Source organism: Salvelinus fontinalis, chromosome 8 (genome assembly GCF_029448725.1).
Source record: "Salvelinus fontinalis isolate EN_2023a chromosome 8, ASM2944872v1, whole genome shotgun sequence".
In the NCBI taxonomy this organism is placed as follows: Eukaryota; Metazoa; Chordata; class Actinopteri; order Salmoniformes; family Salmonidae; genus Salvelinus; species Salvelinus fontinalis.
In genome coordinates, this window is record NC_074672.1 from 48,432,647 (window position 1) to 48,454,427 (window position 21,781).

At 48.9% G+C, this 21,781-nt stretch overlaps 1 protein-coding gene across 2 annotated transcripts in view; it reads right to left on the reverse strand.

Annotated features, from left to right (window-relative positions):
* Positions 1-1,457: 1,457 nt before the first annotated feature.
* The window catches only part of LOC129861366 (regulator of G-protein signaling 17-like), a 161,012-nt gene continuing 140,688 nt past the window's right edge, over positions 1,458-21,781 (reverse strand). The window contains exon 6 of one of the 2 annotated variants that reach the window (XM_055932746.1): positions 1,458-4,195. In XM_055932746.1, the coding sequence (XP_055788721.1) occupies positions 4,007-4,195 (189 nt within the window). In that variant the 3' untranslated portion in view covers positions 1,458-4,006. The remainder of the gene's footprint in view (positions 4,196-21,781) is intronic. The other variant, XM_055932747.1, reaches the window with a different exon arrangement.

Sequence of the window (21,781 nt, forward strand, 5' to 3'; positions counted from 1 at the left end):
TTAGGCCCCTTTCCACCAGCATCACCTCTAGTCCTTAGTTAGGCCCCTTCCCACCTGCATCACCTCTAGTCCTTAGTTAGGCCCCTTTCCACCAGCATCACCTCTAGTCCTTGGTTAGGCCCCTTCCCACCAGCATCACCTCTAGTCCTTAGTTAGGCCCCTTTCCACCAGCATCACCTCTAGTCCTTAGTTAGGCCCCTTTCCACCACCATCACCTCTAGTCCTTGGTTAGGCCCCTTTCCACCAGCTTCACCTCTAGTCCTTAGTTAGGCCCCTTCCCACCAGCATCACCTTTAGTCCTTAGTTAGGCCCCTTTCCACCAGCATCACCTCTAGTCCTTGGTTAGGCCCCTTTCCACCAGCATCACCTCTAGTCCTTAGTTAGGCCCCTTCCCACCAGCATCACCTCTAGTCCTTAGTTAGGCCCCTTTCCACCAGCATCACCTCTAGTCCTTAGTTAGGCCCCTTTCCACCAGCATCACCTCTAGTCCTTAGTTAGGCCCCTTTCCACCAGCATCACCTCTAGTCCTTAGTTAGGCCCCTTTCCACCAGCATCACCTCTAGTCCTTGGTTAGGCCCCTTTCCACCAGCAGCCCCTCTAGTCCTTAGTTAGGCCCCTTTCCACCAGCATCACCTCTAGTCCTTAGTTAGGCCCCTTTCCACCAGCATCACCTCTAGTCCTTAGTTAGGCCCCTTTCCACCAGCATCACCTCTAGTCCTTGGTTAGGCCCCTTTCCACCAGCAGCCCCTCTAGTCCTTAGTTAGGCCCCTTTCCACCAGCATCACCTCTAGTCCTTAGTTAGGCCCCTTTCCACCAGCATCACCTCTAGTCCTTCCCACCAGCAGCCCCTCTAGTCCTTCCCACCAGCAGCCCCTCTAGTCCTTAGTTAGGCCCCTTCCCACCAGTGATGGCAGGAGTTCAGTTCACAGCTCCACAGAGGGTTTGAACATTAGCTACATAACCAAACAGAAACTAAACATTTCCCCAAAACGTATTGTAAGTCTCTCTGGATAAGAGCGTCTGCTAAATGACTTAAATGTAATGTAAATGTGTGTAAATGTGTGTAAATGTAATGTAAATGTTTGCTCCCGTTTGGTTTGTGTGGGGGGCAGATGTGGCTTGAAAGCAACGAGTGATGTATTTACAGCGTTGCCCAACCCAAACCCCCATTTATCAACGGGTCGTTCAGTACAGCGCCGTAACCATCCAGTTGAACGTTCCAGAGACGGGAATTAAATTCACAACTCCACTGTTTACAGAATGTTACTCAGAAGCACCAGAGTAAATGAAATGTCTGTTAGACATTTTTTGTTTTTGTTTTACTAGGCAAGTCAGTTAAGAACAAATTCTTATTTACAATGACGGCCTATCAGGGAACAGTGGGTTAACTGCCTTGTTCAGGGGCAGAATGACAGATTCTTTACCTTGTCAGCTCGGGGATTCGATCTAGCAACCTTTCGGTGACAAGTCCTACACTCTAACCACGAGGCTACCTGCCGCCCCTTTTTTTTGCCATAGAGCTGATATGGTCTGGAGTAAATGTTGGCACGAGGTTGGCATGGCGTCTACTGTATGAGATCTGAGATACACCTGTACAACATACCTGGAAACACACAGACACTTGCACACACACACACACACACACACACACACACACACACACACACACACACACACACACACAATAGCACACACATACGCTAGCACACACGCACACACAGTTTCGATAATTGACCCCTGTTGATTTACTTCTGTGTGTGTACTAGATAGCTCTTTCTGACAGTATTAGTGAGTTGTGTGTATTAGTGAGATGTGTGTATTAGTGGGATTGTGTAAACTCCACAGGGATCCAACCAAACAGGGGAGGCAGGTAGCCTCGTGGTTAGAGCAGGCAGGTAGCCTCGTGGTTAGAGGAGGCAGGTAGCCTCGTGGTTAGAGGAGGCAGGTAGCCTCGTGGTTAGAGGAGGCAGGTAGCCTCGTGGTTAGAGGAGGCAGGTAGCCTCGTGGTTAGAGCGTTGGGCCAGTAACCGAAAGGTTGCTAGATTGAATCCCTGAGCTGACAAGGTCAAAAATCTGTCGTTCTGCCTCAGAACAAAGCAGTTAACCCACTGTTCTCCGGTAGGCTGTCAATGTAAATAAGAATTTGTTCTTAATTGACTTGCCTAGTTTAAAAAAACGAGAGCTTGTGAGCGAGAGGACCATTTACCACCTACAGGTGGTGGCAGGACCTTTCAACCTGGAAACACCCAAACTCAAATGGCTCCCTATCTCGTGCACTACTTTTGACCAGAGCTGAGGGGATCTGGTCCCAAAAATTGTGCACTATTTAATGGAATAGCGTGTCACATAAAGCACTTTTCTGATAGTTTGTGTTGATAGTCTCTGGATGTTTTGTTTATATAGGTACAGTAAAATCATTATCACAGTTGAACAAAAAATGTAAATAAATAACATTAATAATACTAACTTTAAAGCATTTTGACTGACAATAAGTCAAGTTAAGACCTAGGCATCATCTTCTGTCTAACTACAGACATATGTTGTCCTCAAACTCCATTTCCCATAAAGCAGTTAACAATTCAATAGCATTTTTTATTCGTTTTTTTTAAAACATATTTTTTGTTGTCCTTTCCCCCCCCCTCCCACCTGGGATGGAAAGTCGCTTAGCCCCTCCCCTCCCTGATTGATCGACCAACCACAGCTCAACTCAATGCCAATCATAGCAGTGAGGTGAGGGAGACAGTGGCCAGGTCAAAGGTGAGAGTTCAAAAGTCAGAATCGGATTAGAGCAGCAGTGTCCAGGCAGTCCAGTCCGGCGGAGGGAGAGGGGGGGGGTCAGGGGTTGGGAACGTTGTGTGAACGTTGTCTTTAACGTTGTGTGAACGTTGTCTTTAACGTTGTGTGAACGTTGGAAAGTAGTCCGACTCACTCCGGTGTCTTATTGCCGAGTTTCTCCTATCTGAGCGCTCTTCCAAAATTAGGACATTTGTCTGGAGAAAGAAAAAATATATGTGCTATATACAAATACAGTTTCTATAAAACAAAAAGCAGATTGTTGTACGTAAATCCAAATAATCAGTAGTTGGTGCTGAAGCAGCTGTCACCACAAGCAGTTAAATGAATGAAATCCAACAGAAATAATGTGTCTGTCTCCTCCTGTGGAAAAAACCCTGTGTCTTCCAGTTAACTTGGCTTGTCAAATGGAACCCTTTTCCCTATATAGTGCACTACTTTTCACCAGAGCCCTATGTGGGTAGTGCACTATGCAAGGAGTAGGGAAGCATTTGTGGGTGTCTGTGCAGTCAGGAAATCCATATATGGCATGATGAAGTGAGTTCTTTAAAAAAAACAACTGTGAAATGTATGGCAGCCCAAAAAATCCTACAGAAAATTCCTACAACAATCATTAGAAAAATCCACAAAAGGATCAATATTTTCTCCTTTAGTGGTTGTGCAATGGAGAGAGACAGAGGGGGAGTGGATGGAGAGAGACAGAGACAAGGGATAGAGATGGAGTGAGACAGAGAGAGAGAGTGAGGATGAAGGGCGAGCGAGACTGAGACAGCGAGGAAGAGCAGAGGGAGAGAGGTGGAGAAAGAGAGAGAGTGAGATCAAGAATGCGACAGAGAGAGAGGAGTGTGAGTGAGTGAAATGTTGTGGACCTATGACTCTGAGGAGGTGCAGGAGCCCGGGTGAACCTAGGACTGAGGAGGTGCGGGAGCCCGGGTGAACCTAGGACTGAGGAGGTGCGGGAGCCCGGGTGAACCTAGGACTGAGGAGGTGCGGGAGCCCGGGTGAATCTAGGTCTGAGGAGGTGCGGGAGCCCGTGTGAACCTAGGACTGAGGAGGTGCGGGAGCCCGGGTGAACCTATGACTCTGAGGAGGTGCGGGAGCCCGGGTGAACCTAGGTCTGAGGAGGCGCGGGAGCCCGGGTGAACCTAGGTCTGAGGAGGTGCGGGAGCCCGGGTGAACCTAGGTCTGAGGAGGCGCGGGAGCCCGGGTGAACCTAAGACTCTGAGGAGGTGCGGGAGCCCGGGTGAACCAGTGATCTGTAGAGAGACGAGTTGAGGAAGCGAGGGTAGGAGTCTCTGTGCATTAAGGTATAGATCTGAAGCTGGGCGTCCTCAAAGGTGTGGGGCGTAGGCTCCTGTATCTTCCTGTTAATCACCTCTCTCACCCGGGAGTCCAGACTCACCTGAGAGAGAAACAGAGACAGATAGAGAGAGAGAGACAGACAGAGAGAGACAGAATGAAGGACAGAGAGAATAAATGACAGATTAGCCATTGACTCTCAATAAACAACATGTCAAAAAACACTCAAAATACCAGAGAAGGAAAGAGCATCACCACTTACACATCACAGTGAATTTGTAATGGATTTCCAACCCAGTGAGTTTCTATAGTTGTACAGTAAATAGATATTAGAGGGATAAAGAGAACATAGAGTCTATAAGTAATAGAATAGTACCTTCCCCAGGGCAGAGGAGACAGACAGACTAGGTGAGTGGTATCTCACTGAGGAGACAGACAGACTAGGTGAGTGGTCTCTCTCTCTCTGACAGACACAGCCTCAGGTACTCACTCTAAATAAAGTGGCTAGCTTTTGATAAAAACACACAGGTTCATTCACACATACACGCACACAAAACTATGAAAAGAAAACCTCAAAACACACTGGACACTACAGTCCAGGCATCCATTCCACCACAGAAGGAAATGACAAATACAGCCAGCAAGAAGGCCTTAACTTCTCTGGGATAGGGGGCAGTATTTTCACATCCGGATGAAAAGCGTGTCCAAAGTAAACTGCCTGCTCCTCAGGCCCAGAAGCTAAGATATGCATAGTATTAGTACATTTGGATAGAAAACACTCTGAAGTTTCTAAAACTGTTTGAATCATATCTGTGACTTATTTGGCAGGCGAAACCCAGAGGACAAACCATTCAGATATTGTTTTTGATGTCACTCTTTTCAATGGGTTTTCATTGGGAATCCAGATTTCTAAGGGACCTTCCTGCAGTTCCTATCGCTTCCACTGGATGTCAACAGCCTTTAGAAATTGGTTGAGGTTTTTCCTTTGAGAAATGAAGAAGTAGCACTGTTCAGAACGAGGTTAGAGAGAAGTGTACTCTTTGTTAGAGGCGCGTGACCTGAAAGCTCGCTACACTTTGCTCTCCTCCGGTATTGAACACAGATCATCCCGTCTTAACTTTGATCGATTATTTACGTTAAAAAATACCTAAAGTTGTATTACAAAAGTAGTTTGAAATGTTTGGACAAAGCTTACAGGTAACTTATGAGATATTTTGTCGTCACGTTGCGCTAGTTGGAACCGGTGTTTTTCTGGATCAAACGCACCAAATAAATGGACATTTTGGATATATATCGACGGAATTAATCGAACAAAAGGACCATTTGTGATGTTTATGGGGCATATTGGAGGGTCAAAAGAAGAAGCTCAAAGGTAAGGCATGAATTATAGCGTTATTTCTGCGTTTTGTGTCGCGCCTGGAGGGTTGAAATAGGATCGTCTGTGTTTGTTTACTGGAGTGCTGTCCTCAGATAATAGCATAATTTGCTTTCGCCGTAAAGCCTTTTTGAAATCTGCCATGTTGGCTGGATTCACAACAAGGGTAGCTTTAATTTGGTATCTTTGCATGTGTAATTACATATCGTAATTTATTTGAATTTGGCGCTCTGCATTTTCACTGGATCTCCGTCCGGTGGGACTAACTCTGCTATCAGCGGGTCAACAGAGATGCTTAGTGTGTGTGTTGCGCTCGACAACATGAACGGAAAGAATGACGGAAATGACATTTACATTATGGTAAATGCATCTTAACAGAACATGCAACTCATGTAATGAAGCAGCCAATAAAACTTAATTTTTCAAATGTGCAATTAGCTGGAAAACACCATTCTAAACAGCACACCTGGGAAAACACCATTCTAAACAGCACACCTGACAAAACACCATTCTAAACAGCGGACCTGACAAAACACCATTCTAAACAGCACACCTGACAAAACACCATTCTAAAACAACACACCTGAGAAAACACCATTCTAAACAGAACACCTGACAAAACACCATTCTAAAACAGCACTCCTGGGAAAACACCATTCTAAACAGCACACCTGAGAACACCATTCTAAACAGAACACCTGAGAACACCATTCTAAACAGAACACCTGGGGAAAACACCATTCTAAACAGCACACCTGAGAACACCATTCTAAACAGCACACCTGGGGAAAACACCATTCTAAACAGCACACCTGGGAAAACACCATTCTAAACAGCACACCTGAGAACACCATTCTAAACAGAACACCTGACAAAACACCATTCTAAACAGCACACCTGAGAACACCATTCTAAACAGAACACCTGAGAACACCATTCTAAACAGAACACCTGACAAAACACCATTCTAAACAGCACACCTGAGAACACCATTCTAAACAGAACACCTGGGAAAACACCATTCTAAACAGCACTCCTGGGAAAACATCATTCTAAACAGAACACCTGACAAAACACCATTCTAAACAGAACACCTGACAAAACACCATTCTAAACAGCACACCTGGGAAAACACCATTCTAAACAGCACACCTGGGAAAACACCATTCTAAACAGCACACCTGACAAAACACCATTCTAAACAACACACCTGACAAAACACCATTCTAAAACAACACACCTGGGAAAACACCATTCTAAACAGCACACCTGACAAAACACCATTCTAAAACAACACACCTGGGAAAACACCATTCTAAACAGAACACCTGGGAAAACAACATTCTAAACAGCACACCTGTTTGCGGTTCCATGTGTGGCAGAGATGAAAATCTCTGTTAGAAACTTAAAGGGGGAATCTAAAGATGCATCAACTATGATGGCTTGCTAATATGACCAGGATTGTGCCTTTGGCTTCTGGACAACGAAAGAAAGTTGAAATGAAAACCAATAGGACAGGAGAGACATGACATAGTGGTGGGTCCTATAGAACAGGAGAGACATGACATAGTGGTGGGATCTATAGAACAGGAGAGAAATGACATAGTGGTGGGTCCAATAGGACAGGAGAGACATGACATAGTGGTGGGATCTATAGAACAGGAGAGACATGACATAGTGGTGGGTCCTATAGAACAGGAGAGACATGACATAGTGGTGGGATCTATAGAACAGGAGAGAAATGACATAGTGGTGGGTCCAATAGGACAGGAGAGACATGACATAGTGGTGGGATCTATAGAACAGGAGAGAAATGACATAGTGTAGGGTCTAATAGAACAGAAGAGACATGACATAGTAGTGGGTTTAATAGAACAGGAGAGACATGACATAGTGGTGGGTCCTATAGAACAGGAGAGACATGACATAGTGGTGGGTCTAATAGAACAGGAGAGACATGACATAGCGGTGGGTCTAATAGAACAGGAGAGACATGACATAGCGGTGGGTCCTATAGAACAGGAGAGACATGACATAGCGGTGGGTCCTATAGAACAGGAGAGACATGACATAGTGGTGGGTCTAATAGAACAGGAGAGACATGACAGTGGTGGGTCTAATAGAACAGGAGAGACATGACATAGTGGTGGGTCTAATAGAACAGGAGAGACATGACATAGTGGTGGGATCTATAGAGCAGGAGAGACATGACATAGTGGTGGGTCCTATAGAACAGGAGAGACATGACATAGTGGTGGGTCTAATAGAACAGGAGAGACATGACATAGCGGTGGGTCTAATAGAACAGGAGAGACATGACATAGCGGTGGGTCTAATAGAACAGGAGAGACATAACATAGCGGTGGGTCCTATAGAACAGGAGAGACATGACATAGTGGTGGGTCTAATAGAACAGGAGAGACATGACATAGTTGTGGGTCTAATAGAACAGGAGAGACATGACATAGCGGTGGGTCCTATAGAACAGGAGAGACATGACATAGTGGTGGGTCTCATAGAACAGGAGAGACATGACATAGTGGTGGGTCTAATAGAACGGGAGAGACATGACATAGCGGTGGGTCCTATAGAACAGGAGAGACATGACATAGTGGTGGGTCTAATAGAACAGGAGAGACATGACATAGTGGTGGGTCCTATAGAACAGGAGAGACATGACATAGTGGTGGGTCTAATAGAACAGGAGAGACATGACATAGTGGTGGGCCTAATAGAACAGGAGAGAAATGACATAGTGTTGGGTCTAATAGAACAGGAGAGACATGACATAGCGGTGGGTCCAATAGGGAAGTAAATGGAAATAAAATGCCAAAAAACTCTATAATTACTCCTGTATATTCATAAATAAAATCATTCAAATTACTTCACCAGAAAGCATGACTTAGCCGCAGAGGAATCGAGGATCATTAGCTTATCTTTAAAAAAATCACAAGCTCGTAGGCCTATGACCAGCTGGGAAGCATGGCAACAGGCCTAGCTGATTATTGAGCTGCGGCTGTCAGGGACAAACATCTCAAATATGTGTGAAGATAGTGAGGATCATTTAAAATGTTGAGACAAGAAGAAAAAGAGGTGAAGATATAGGCCAGTCTCTCTATCCAGAATGGCTCAGCAGGGCAGGGGTGAAGATATAGGCCAGTCTCTCTCCAGAATGGCTCAGCAGGGCAGGGGTGAAGATATAGGCCAGTCTCTCTCTCCAGAATGGCTCAGCAGGGCAGGGGTGAAGATATAGGCCAGTCTCTCTATCCAGAATGGCTCAGCAGGGCAGGGGTGAAGATATAGGCCAGTCTCTCTCCAGAATGGCTCAGCAGGGCAGGGGTGAAGATATAGGTCAGTCTCTCTATCCAGAATGGCTCAGCAGGGCAGGGGTGAAGATATAGGCCAGTCTTTCTATCCAGAATGGCTCAGCAGGGCAGGGGTGAAGATATAGGCCAGTCTCTATCCAGAATGGCTCAGCAGGGCAGGGGTGAAGATATAGGCCAGTCTTTCTATCCAGAATGGCTCAGCAGGGCAGGGGTGAAGATATAGGCCAGTCTCTATCCAGAATGGCTCAGCAGGGCAGGGGTGAAGATATAGGCCAGTCTCTCTCCAGAATGGCTCAGCAGGGCAGGGGTGAAGATATAGGCCAGTCTCTCTCTCCAGAATGGCTCAGCAGGGCAGGGGTGAAGATATAGGCCAGTCTCTCTCCAGAATGGCTCAGCAGGGCAGGGGTGAAGATATAGGCCAGTCTCTCTCCTGAATGGCCCAGCAGGGCAGGGGTGAAGATATAGGCCAGTCTCTCTATCCAGAATGGCTCAGCAGGACAGGGGTGAAGATATAGGCCCGTCTCTCTATCCAGAATGGCTCAGCAGGGCAGGGGTGAAGATATAGGACAGTCTCTCTATCCAGAATGGCTCAACAGGGCAGAGGGGAAGATATAGGCCAGTCTCTCTCCTGAATGGCCCAGCAGGGCAGGGGTGAAGATATAGGCCAGTCTCTCTCCAGAATGGCTCAGCAGGTTAGGGGTGAAGATATAGGTCAGTCTCTCTATCCAGAATGGCTCAGCAGGGCAGGGGTGAAGATATAGGACAGTCTCTCTCCAGAATGGCTCAGCAGGGCAGAGGTGAAGATATAGGCCAGTCTCTCTCCTGAATGGCCCAGCAGGGCAGGGGTGAAGATATAGGCCAGTCTCTCTCCAGAATGGCTCAGCAGGACAGGGGTGAAGATATAGGCCCATCTCTCTATCCAGAATGGCTCAGCAGGGCAGGGGTGAAGATATAGGCCAGTCTCTCTATCCAGAATGGCTCAGCAGGGCAGGGGTGAAGATATAGGCCAGTCTCTCTCCAGAATGGCTCAGCAGGGCAGCGGTGAAGATATAGGCCAATCTCTCTCCAGAATGGCTCACCAGGGCAGGGGTGAAGATATAGGCCAGTCTCTCTCTCCAGAATGGCTCAGCAGGGCATGGGGGAAGATATAGGCCAGTCTCACTCCAGAATGGCTCAGCTGGGCAGGGGTGAAAACATAGGCCAGTCTCTCTCCAGAATGGCTCAGCAAGGCAGGGGTGAAGATATAGGCCAGTCTCTCTCCAGAATGGCTCAGCAGGGCAGGGGTGAAGATATAGGCCAGTCTCTCTCCAGAATGGGTCAGCAGGGCAGGGGTGAAGATATAGGCCAGTCTCTCTATCCAGAATGGCTCAGCAGGGCAGGAGTGAAGATATAAGCCAGTCTCTCTCCAGAATGGCTCAGCAGGGCAGGGGTGAAGATATAGGCCAGTCTCTCTCCAGAATGGCTCAGCAGGGCAGGGGTGAAGATATAGGCCAGTCTCCATCCAGAATGGCTCAGCAGGGCAGGGGTGAAGATATAGGCCAGTCTCCCTCCAGAATGGCTCAGCAGGGCAGGGGTGAAGATATAGGCCAGTCTCCCTCCAGAATGGCTCAGCAGGGCAGGGGTGAAGATATAGGCCAGTCTCTCTCCAGAATGGCTCAGCAGGGCAGAGGTGAAGATATAGGCCAGTCTCTCTCCAGAATGGCTCAGCAGGGCAGGGGTGAAGATATACGCCAGTCTCTCTCCAGAATGGCTCAGCAAGGCAGGGGTGAAGACATAGGCCAGTCTCTCTATCCAGAATGGCTCAGCAGGGCAGGGGTGAAGATATAGGCCAGTCTCTCTCCAAAATGGCTCAGCAGGGCAGGGGTGAAGATATAGGCCAGTCTCTCTCCAGAATGGCTCAGCAGGGCAGGGGTGAAGATATAGGCCAGTCTCTCTCCAGAATGGCTAAGCAGGGCAGGGGTGAAGATATAGGCCAGTCTCTCTCCAGAATGGCTCAGCAGGGCAGGGGTGAAGATATAGGCCAGTCTCTCTCCAGAATGGCTCAGCAGGGCAGGGGTGAAGATATAGGTCAGTCTCTCTATCCAGAATGGCTCAGCAGGGCAGGGGTGAAGATATAGGTCAGTCTCGCTATCCAGAATGGCTCAGCAGGGCAGGGGTGAAGATATAGGCCAGTCTCTCTCCAGAATGGCTCAGCAGGGCAGGGGTGAAGATATAGGCCAGTCTCTATCCAGAATGGCTCAGCAGGGCCGGGGTGAATATATAGGCCAGTCTCTCTCCAGAATGGCTCGGCAGGGCAGGGGTGAAGATATAGGCCAGTCTCTCTCCAGAATGGCTCAGCAGGGCAGGGGTGAAGATATAGGCCATTCTCTCTATCCAGAATGGCCCAGCAGGGCAGGGGTGAAGATATAGGCCAGTTTCTCTCCAGAATGGCTCGGCAGGGCAGGGGTGAAGATATAGGCCAGTCTCTCTATCAAGAATGGCTCAGCAGGGCAGGGGGGAAGATATAGGCCAGTCTCTCTATCCAGAATGGCCCAGCAGGGCAGGGGGGAAGATATAGGCCAGTCTCTTTCCAGAATGGCTCAGCAGGGCAGGGGTGAAGATATAGGCCAGTCTCTCTATCCAGAATGGCTCAGCAGGGTAGGGGTGAAGATATAGGCCAGTCTCTCTCCAGAATGGCTCAGCAGGGCAGCGGTGAAGATATAGGCCAGTCTCTCTCCAGATTGGCTCACCAGGGCAGGGGTGAAGATATAGGCCAGTCTCTCTCTCCAGAATGGCTCAGCAGGGCATGGGGGAAGATATAGGCCAGTCTCACTCCAGAATGGCTCAGCTGGGCAGGGGTGAAAACATAGGCCAGTCTCTCTCCAGAATGGCTCAGCAAGGCAGGGGTGAAGATATAGGCCAGTCTCTCTCCAGAATGGCTCAGCAGGGCAGGGGTGAAGATATAGGCCAGTCTCTCTCCAGAATGGGTCAGCAGGGCAGGGGTGAAGATATAGGCCAGTCTCTCTATCCAGAATGGCTCAGCAGGGCAGGAGTGAAGATATAAGCCAGTCTCTCTCCAGAATGGCTCAGCAGGGCAGGGGTGAAGATATAGGCCAGTCTCTCTCCAGAATGGCTCAGCAGGGCAGGGGTGAAGATATAGGCCAGTCTCCATCCAGAATGGCTCAGCAGGGCAGGGGTGAAGATATACGCCAGTCTCTCTCCAGAATGGCTCAGCAAGGCAGGGGTGAAGACATAGGCCAGTCTCTCTATCCAGAATGGCTCAGCAGGGCAGGGGTGAAGATATAGGCCAGTCTCTCTCCAAAATGGCTCAGCAGGGCAGGGGTGAAGATATAGGCCAGTCTCTCTCCAGAATGGCTCAGCAGGGCAGGGGTGAAGATATAGGCCAGTCTCTCTCCAGAATGGCTAAGCAGGGCAGGGGTGAAGATATAGGCCAGTCTCTCTCCAGAATGGCTCAGCAGGGCAGGGGTGAAGATATAGGCCAGTCTCTCTCCAGAATGGCTCAGCAGGGCAGGGGTGAAGATATAGGTCAGTCTCTCTATCCAGAATGGCTCAGAAGGGCAGGGGTGAAGATATAGGTCAGTAACTCTATCCAGAATGGCTCAGCAGGGCAGGGGTGAAGATATAGGCCAGTCTCTCTATCCAGAATGGCCCAGCAGGGCAGGGGTGAAGATATAGGCCAGTCTCTCTCCAGAATGGCTCAGTAGGGCAGGGGTGAAGATATAGGACAGTCTCTCTCCAGAATGGCTCAGCAGGGCAGGGGTGAAGATATAGGCCAGTCTCTCTCCAGAATGGCTCAGCAGGGCAGGGGTGAAGATATAGGCCAGTCTCTCTATCCAGAATGGCTCAGCAAGGCAGGGGTGAAGATATAGGCCAGTCTCTCTCCAGAATGGCTCAGCAGGGCAGGGGTGAAGATATAGGCCAGTCTCTCTCCAGAATGGCTCAGCAGGGAAGGGGTGAAGATATAGGCCAGTCTCTCTATCCAGAATGGCTCAGCAGGGCAGGGGTGAAGATATAGGCCAGTCTCTCTCCAGAATGGCTCAGCAGGGCAGGGGTGAAGATATAGGCCAGTCTCTCTCCAGAATGGCTCAGCAGGGCAGGGGTGAAGATATAGGCCAGTCTCTCTCCAGAATGGCTCAGCAGGGCAGGGGTGAAGATATAGGCCAGTCTCTCTCCAGAATGGCTCAGCAGGGCAGGGGTGAAGATATAGGCCAGTCTCTCTCCAGAATGGCTCAGCAGGGCAGGGGTGAAGATATAGGACAGTCTCTCTCTCCAGAATGGCTCAGCAGGGCAGGGGTGAAGATATAGGCCAGTCTCTCTCCAGAATGGCTCAGCAGGGCAGGGGTGAAGATATAGGCCAGTCTCTCTCCAGAATGGCTCAGCAGGGCAGGGGTGAAGATATAGGCCAGTCTCTCTATCCAGAATGGCTCAGCAGGGCAGGGGTGAAGATATAGGCCAGTCTCTCTCCAGAATGGCTCAGCAGGGCAGGGGTGAAGATATAGGCCAGTCTCTATCCAGAATGGCTCAGCAGGGCAGGGGTGAAGATATAGGCCAGTCTCACTCCAGAATGGATCAGCAGGGCAGGGGTGAAGATATAGGCTAGTCTCCCTCCAGAATGGCTCAGCAGGACAGGGGTGAAGATATAGGCTAGTCTTCCTCCAGAATGGCTCAGCTGTCTCCTGCCAATTATTGCGCATGCATTGTTTCATCGTGTGAATTGTTTGCCCTTTGATTTCTATCAATCCCCCATTACATATGTCACCAGTATTAAATGTACCATTAATCCCTGTCATTTGGTTACATTCATTTCATGCATGTAATAATCACAGTCATTTACCTTTCTCTTTCTCGGAGTGGAAACGTTGTTTGCAGTGTTCACAACCTGATACACTTGTGAGAAACAAGTTATGGTTCATTTCATAACCATAATTGATGAGATTTGTCAAATTGAGCAATGGGCATGTGTCTGGTCTCTCTGTCCTGATAATGTTGAGGGAGCATGTGTCTGGTCTCTCTGTCCTGATAATGTTGAGGGAGCATCTGTCTGGTCTCTCTGTCCTGATAATATTGAGGGAGCATGTGTCTGGTCTCTCTGTCCTGATAATGTGTGTTGAGGGAGCATCTGTCTGGTCTCTCTGTCCTGATAATGTTGGGGGAGCATGTGTCTGGTCTCTCTGTCCTGATAATGTAGACGAGCATCTGTCTGGTCTCTCTGTCCTGATAATGTTGCGTGAGCATGTGTCTGGTCTCTCTGTCCTGATAATGTGTGTTGACGGAGCATCTGTCTGGTTTCTCTGTCCTGATAATGTTGAGGGAGCATCTGTCTGGTCTCTCTGTGCGCATAATGTTGAGGGAGCATCTGTCTGGTCTCTCTGGGCTGATAATGTTGAAGAGCATCTGTCTGGTCTCTCTGTCCTGATAATGTTGAGTGAGCATGTGTCTGGTCTCTCTGTCCTGATAATGTTGAGGGAGCATCTGTCTGGTCTCTGTCCTGATAATGTTGAGGGAGCACGCACGCCTGAGCATGCATAGAAGTACTTGGCCTGCTGCCCAGAAATGTAGAAAAGTATTTTTTTTTAAAGATCCATTAAAAATGATAATATGTTAAAAATATAGTTCCTCACAGTAAGCTATTTGAAGAATCTTTCCAACAATCTCCCCGTCGATAATCATCAGTCGTCCGTGTGAAAGAGCAATGGTACAGGCCTACTGCTGGATTGGGTTACAGGCTATGAGTTCCATGCACTCATTTCTTAAATCGTTAGGTTTCCCCGCCTACGAAGGGCTTTATAAACTCACGCGCCTCCTACGAAGTCTTTATAATAATAATTGCCTCCACGTTTCCCTGGTTGAATTTTGACCAATAGGCTACTTTGAAACAAGGTAAGACGTGTCTCATAATATGAAATAAAACATACCGGTTTCAAACTATTAAGTCTGTTCTCTAAAAGTATCCTGCCTCCAGCTCCCATTGTAAAGTGGTGGGTGACGAGGCGATAGCCGTCTGCCTGGACTTGAATGGTGAATGTGGGGAAGTGCTGCATCTATTACCAGTTGAGAGAGAAAACAACTATTCGTAGCTCTTTCTGATGCAAAACAGGTTTTAACACGCGATTGCATTTAGAATTGTTGCGCAATGACAAGTCTTTTTAAAAGTACACGTTTTAATCCAGCAGCAGGAGCAATCCCTCTCTGCACGTGGGATTAGTTGTGTTTGATAAATAAGAAACATGATTTGTATTATTTATTTTACCTTTCTTTAACTATTTGACCAAACATACCGGCGAATTAAATAGAGGAGGGCAGAGGATAGTAGAGGAGGGTAGAGGATAGTAGAGGAGGGCAGAGGATAGTAGAGGATAGTAGAGAAGGGCAGAGGATAGTTGAGGAGGGTAGAGGATAGTAGAGGAGGGCAGAGGATAGTAGAGGATAGTAGAGAAGGGCAGAGGATAGTAGAGGAGGGCAGAGGATAGTAGAGAAGGGCAGAGGATAGTAGAGGAGGGTAGAGGATAGTAGAGGAGGGCAGAGGATAGTAGAGGAGGGCAGAGGATAGTAGAGGATAGTAAAGAAGGGCAGAGGTAAGTAGAGGAGGGCAGAGGATAGTAGAGAAGGGTAGAGGATAGTAGAGGAGGGTAGAGGATAGTAGAGAAGGGCAGAGGATAGTAGAGGAGGGTAGAGGATAGTAGAGGAGGGCAGAGGATAGTAGAGGAGGGCAGAGGATAGTAGAGGAGGGCAGAGGATAGTAGAGGATGGTAGAGGATAGTAGAGAAGGGCAGAGGATAGTAGAGGAGGGTAGAGGATAGTAGAGGAGGGCAGAGGATAGTAGAGGAGGGCAGAGGATAGTAGAGAAGGGCAGAGGATAGTAGAGGAGGGCAGAGGAGGGCAGAGGATAGTAAAGGAGGGTAGAGGATAGTAGAGGAGGGCGGAGGATAGTAGAGGATAGTAGAGAAGGGCAGATGATAGTAGAGGAGGGCAGAGGAGGGCAGAGGGTAATAGAGGAGGGTAGAGGATAGTAGAGGAGGGCAGAGGATAGTAGAGGAGGGTAGAGGATAATAGAGGATAGTAGAGGATAGTAGAGGAGGGCAGAGGATAGTAGAGGATAGTAGAGGATAGTAGAGGAGGGCAGAGGATAGTAGAGGAGGGCAGAGGATAGTAGAGGGCAGAGGATAGTAGAGGAGGGTAGAGGATAGTAGAGGAGGGCAGAGGATAGTAGAGGAGGGCAGAGGATAGTAGAGGGCAGAGGATAGTAGAGGAGGGTAGAGGATAGTAGAGGAGGGTAGAGGATAGTAGAGGAGGGTAGAGGATAGTAGAGGAGGGCAGAGGATAGTAGAGGAGGGCAGAGGATAGTAGAGGAGGACAGAGGATAGTAGAGGAGGGCAGAGGATAGTAGAGGAGGGCAGAGGATAGTAGAGGGCAGAGGATAGCAGAGGAGGGTAGAGGATAGTAGAGGAGGGCAGAGGATAGTAGAGGGCAGAGGATAGTAGAGGAGGGTATAGGATAGTAGAGGAGGGTAGAGGATAGTAGAGGAGGGTAGAGGATAGTAGAGGAGGGTAGAGGATAGTAGAGGAGGGCAGAGGATAGTAGAGGGCAGAGGATAGTAGAGGAGGGTATAGGATAGTAGAGGAGGGTAGAGGATAGTAGAAGAGGGCAGAGGATAGTAGAGGAGGGCAGAGGATAGTAGAGGAGGGCAGAGGATAGTAGAGGAGGGCAGAGGATAGTAGAGAAGGGCAGAGGATAGTAGAGGAGGGCAGAGGAGGGCAGAGGATAGTAAAGGAGGGTAGAGGATAGTAGAGGAGGGCAGAGGATAGTAGAGAAGGGCAGAGGATAGTAGAGGATAGTAGAGGATAGTAGAGGAGGGCAGAGGATAGTAGAGGAGGGCAGAGGAGGGCAGAGGATAGTAGAGGAGGGTAGAGGATAGTAGAGGAGGGCAGAGGATAGTAGAGGAGGGCAGAGGATAGTAGAGGGCAGAGGATAGTAGAGGAGGGTAGAGGATAGTAGAGGATAGTAGAGGATAGTAGAGGGTAGAGGATAGTAGAGGATAGTAGAGGATAGTAGAGGATAGTAGAGGATAGTAGAGGGTAGAGGATAGTAGAGGATAGTAGAGGATAGTAGAGGAGGGCAGAGGATAGTAGAGGAGGGCAGAGGATAGTAGAGGAGGGTAGAGGATAGTAGAGGATAGTAGAGGATAGTAGAGGAGGGCAGAGGATAGTAGAGGAGGGTAGAGGATAGTAGAGGAGGGCAGAGGATAGTAGAGGAGGGCAGAGGATAGTAGAGGAGGGTAGAGGATAGTAGAGGAGGGCAGAGGATAGTAGAGGAGGGCAGAGGATAGTAGAGGGCAGAGGATAGTAGAGGAGGGTAGAGGATAGTAGAGGAGGGTAGAGGATAGTAGAGGTCAGAGGATAGTAGAGGAGGGTATAGGATAGTAGAGGAGGGTAGAGGATAGTAGAGGGCAGAGGATAGTAGAGGAGGGTATAGGATAGTAGAGGAGGGTAGAGGATAGTAGAGGAGGGCAGAGGATAGTAGAGGAGGGTATAGGATAGTAGAGGAGGGTATAGGATAGTAGAGGAGGGTATAGGATAGTAGAGGAGGGTATAGGATAGTAGAGGAGGGTATAGGATAGTAGAGGAGGGTATAGGATAGTAGAGGAGGGTATAGGATAGTAGAGGGCAGAGGATAGTAGAGGGCAGAGGATAGTAGAGGAGGGTAGAGGATAGTAGAGGAGGGCAGAGGATAGTAGAGGGCAGAGGATAGTAGAGGAGGGTATAGGATAGTAGAGGAGGGTAGAGGATAGTAGAGGAGGGCAGAGGATAGTAGAGGAGGGCAGAGGATAGTAGAGGAGGGTAGAGGATAGTAGAGGAGGGCGGAGGATAGTAGAGGAGGGTAGAGGTTAGTAGAGGATAGTAGAGGAGGGCAGAGGATAGTAGAGGAGGGCAGAGGATAGTAGAGGAGGGTAGAGGATAGTAGAGGAGGGCAGAGGATAATAGAGGAGGGTAGAGGTTAGTAGAGGATAGTAGAGGAGGGCAGAGGATAGTAGAGGAGGGCAGAGGATAGTAGAGGAGGGCAGAGGATAGTAGAGGATAGTAGAGGAGGGTAGAGGATAGTAGAGGAGGGTAGAGGATAGTAGAGGAGGGTAGAGGATAGTAGAGGAGGGTAGAGGTTAGTAGAGGATAGTAGAGGAGGGTAGAGGATAGTAGAGGAGGGTAGAGGTTAGTAGAGGATAGTAGAGGAGGGTAGGGGGGTGTGTAGATGATAGTAGAGGATGGCAGAGGATAGTAGAGGAGGGCAGAGGATAGTAGAGGTTAGTAGAGGATAGTAGAGGATAGTAGAGGATAGTAGGGGGGTGTGTAGATGATAGTAGAGGATGGCAGAGGATAGTAGAGGAGGGCAGAGGATAGTAGAGGATGGCAGAGGATAGTAGAAGATAGTAGAGGATAGTAGAGGAGGGCAGAGGATAGTAGAATATATTAGAGGATAGTAGAGGAGGGCAGAGGATAGTAGAGGATAGTAGAAGATAGTAGAGGATAGTAGAGGAGGGCAGAGGATAGTAGAGGAGGGCAGAGGATAGTAGAGGAGGGCAGAGGATAGTAGAGGAGGGTAGAGGATAGTAGAGGAGGGCAGAGGATAGTAGAGGAGGGTAGAGGATAGTAGAGGAGGGTAGAGGATAGTTGAGGAGGGTAGAGGATAGTAGAGGAGGGCAGAGGATAGTAGAGGAGGGTAGAGGATAGTAGAGGAGGGCAGAGGATAGTAGAGGAGGGCAGAGGATAGTAGAGGAGGGTAGAGGATAGTAGAGGAGGGTAGAGGATAGTAGAGGAGGGCGGAGGATAGTAGAGGAGGGCGGAGGATAGTAGAGGATAGTAGAGGATAGTAGAGGAGGGTAGAGGATAGTAGATGAGGGCAGAGGATAGTAGAGGAGGGCAGAGGATAGTAGAGAAGGGCAGAGGATAGTAGAGGAGGGCAGAGGAGGGCAGAGGATAGTAGAGGAGGGCAGAGGATAGTAGAGGAGGGCAGAGGAGGGCAGAGGATAGTAGAGGAGGGCAGAGGTCAGTAGAGGAGGGCAGAGGATAGTAGAGGAGGGCAGAGGAGGGCAGAGGGTAATAGAGGAGGGCAGAGGATAGTAGAGGAGGGCAGAGGATAGTAGAGAAGGGCAGAGGATAGTAGAGGAGGGTAGAGGATAGTAGAGGAGGGCAGAGGATAGTAGAGGAGGGCAGAGGAGGGCAGAGGGTAATAGAGGAGGGTAGAGGATAGTAGAGGAGGGCAGAGGATAGTAGAGAAGGGCAGAGGATAGTAGAGGAGGGTAGAGGATAGTAGATGAGGGCAGAGGATAGTAGAGGAGGGCAGAGGATAGTAGAGAAGGGCAGAGGATAGTAGAGGAGGGCAGAGGAGGGCAGAGGGTAATAGAGGAGGGTAGAGGATAGTAGAGGAGGGCGGAGGATAGTAGAGGAGGGCAGAGGATAGTAGAGGAGGGCAGAGGATAGTAGAGGAGGGCAGAGGATAGTAGAGGAGGGTAGAGGATAGTAGAGGAGGGCAGAGGATAGTAGAGGATAGTAGAGGATAGTAGAGGAGGGCAGAGGATAGTAGAGGATAGTAGAGAAGGGCAGATGATAGTAGAGGAGGGCAGAGGAGGGCAGAGGGTAATAGAGGAGGGTAGAGGATAGTAGAGGAGGGCGGAGGATAGTAGAGGAGGGCAGAGGATAGTAGAGGAGGGCAGAGGATAGTAGAGGAGGGCAGAGGATAGTAGAGGAGGGTAGAGGATAGTAGAGGAGGGCAGAGGATAGTAGAGGATAGTAGAGGATAGTAGAGGAGGGCAGAGGATAGTAGAGGAGGGTAGAGGATAGTAGAGGAAGGCAGAGGATAGTAGAGGATAGTAGAGGATAGTAGAGGAGGGCAGAGGATAGTAGAGGAGGGTAGAGGATAGTAGAGGAGGGCAGAGGATAGTAGAGGATAGTAGAGGATAGTAGAGGAGGGCAGAGGATAGTAGAGGGCAGAGGATAGCAGAGGAGGGCAGAGGATAGTAGAGAAGGGCAGAGGATAGTAGAGGAGGGCAGAGGATAGTAGAGGGCAGAGGATAGTAGAGGAGGGCAGAGGAGGGCAGAGGATAGTAGAGGAGGGCAGAGGATAGTAGAGGGCAGAGGATAGTAGAGGAGGGCAGAGGATAGTAGAGAAGGGCAGAGGATAGTAGAGGAGGGCAGAGGATAGTAGAGGGCAGAGGATAGTAGAGGAGGGTATAGGATAGTAGAGGAGGGTAGAGGATAGTAGAGGAGGGCAGAGGATAGTAGAGGAGGGCAGAGGATAGTAGAGGAGGGTAGAGGATAGTAGAGGAGGGTAGAGGATAGTAGAGGAGGGTAGAGGATAGTAGAGGAGGGCAGAGGATAGTAGAGAAGGGCAGAGGATAGTAGAGGATAGTAGAGGATAGTAGAGGAGGGCAGAGGATAGTAGAGGAGGGTAGAGGATAGTAGAGGAGGGCAGAGGATAGTAGAGGATAGTAGAGGAGGGCAGAGGATAGTAGAGGATAGTAGAGGAGGGCATAGGATAGTAGAGGAGGGCAGAGGATAGTAGAGGGCAGAGGATAGTAGAGGAGGGTAGAGGATAGTAGAGGAGGGTAGAGGATAGTAGAGGAGGGTAGAGGATAGTAGAGGAGGGTAGAGGATAGTAGAGGAGGGCAGAGGATAGTAGAGAAGGGCAGAGGATAGTAGAGAAGGGCAGAGGATAGTAGAGAAGGGCAGAGGATAGTAGAGGAGGGCAGAGGATAGTAGAGGGCAGAGGATAGTAGAGGAGGGTATAGGATAGTAGAGGAGGGTAGAGGATAGTAGAGGAGGGCAGAGGATAGTAGAGGAGGGCAGAGGATGGCAGAGGATAGTAGAGGATAGTATAGGAGGGCAGAGGATAGTATATGAGGGTAGAGGATAGTAGAGGAGTGTAGAGGATGGCAGAGGATAGTAGAGGAGGGCAGAGGATAGTAGAGGATAGTAGAGGAGGGCAGAGGATAGTAGAGGAGGGCAGAGGATAATAGAAGATAGTAGAGGATAGTAGAAGATAGTAGAGGAGGGCAGAGGATAGTAGAAGATAGTAGAGAATAGTAGAGGAGGGCAGAGGATAGTAGAGGAGGGCAGAGGATAGTAGAAGATAGTAGAGGATAGTAGAGGAGGGCAGAGGATAGTAGAGGATAGTAGAGGAAGGCAGAGGATAGTAGAAGATAGTAGAGGATAGTAGAGGAGGGCAGAGGATAGTAGAAGATATTAGATGATAGTAGAGGAGGGCAGAGGATAGTAGAGGAGGGCAGATGATAGTAGAGGAGGGCAGAGGATAGTAGAAGATAGTAGAGGAGGGCAGAGGATAGTAGAAGATAGTAGAGCATAGTAGAGGAGGGCAGAGGATAGTAGAAGATAGTAGAGGATAGTAGAGGAGGGCAGAGGATAGTAGAGGAGGGCAGATGATAGTAGAGGAGGGCAGAGGATAGTAGAGGATGGTAGAGGATAGTAGAAGATAGTAGAGGATAGTAGAGGAGGGCAGAGGATAGTAGAAGATATTAGAGGATAGTTGAGGATAGTAGAGGAGGGCAGAGGATAGTAGAGGAGGGCAGAGGAGGGTAGAGGATAGTAGAAGATAGTAGAGGAGGGTAGAGGATGGCAGAGGATAGTGGAGGAAAGTAGAGGAGGGCAGAGGATAATAGAGGATAGTAGAGGATGGCAGAGGATAGTAGAGGACCGTAGAGGATCGCAGAGGAGGGCAGAGGATAGTAGAGGATAGTAGAGGAGGGCAGAGGATAGTAGAGGAGGGCAGAGGATAATAGAGGATGGCAGAGGATAGTAGAGGAGGGCAGAGGATAGTAGAGGAGGGTAGAGGATAGTAGAGGATAGAAAAGGAGGGTAAAGGATAGTAGAGGATAGTAGAGGAGGGCAGAGGAGGGCAGAGGATAGTAGAGGAGGGCAGAGGATAGTAGAGGAGGGCAGAGGATAGTAGAGGAGGGCGGAGGATAGTAGAGGATAGTAGA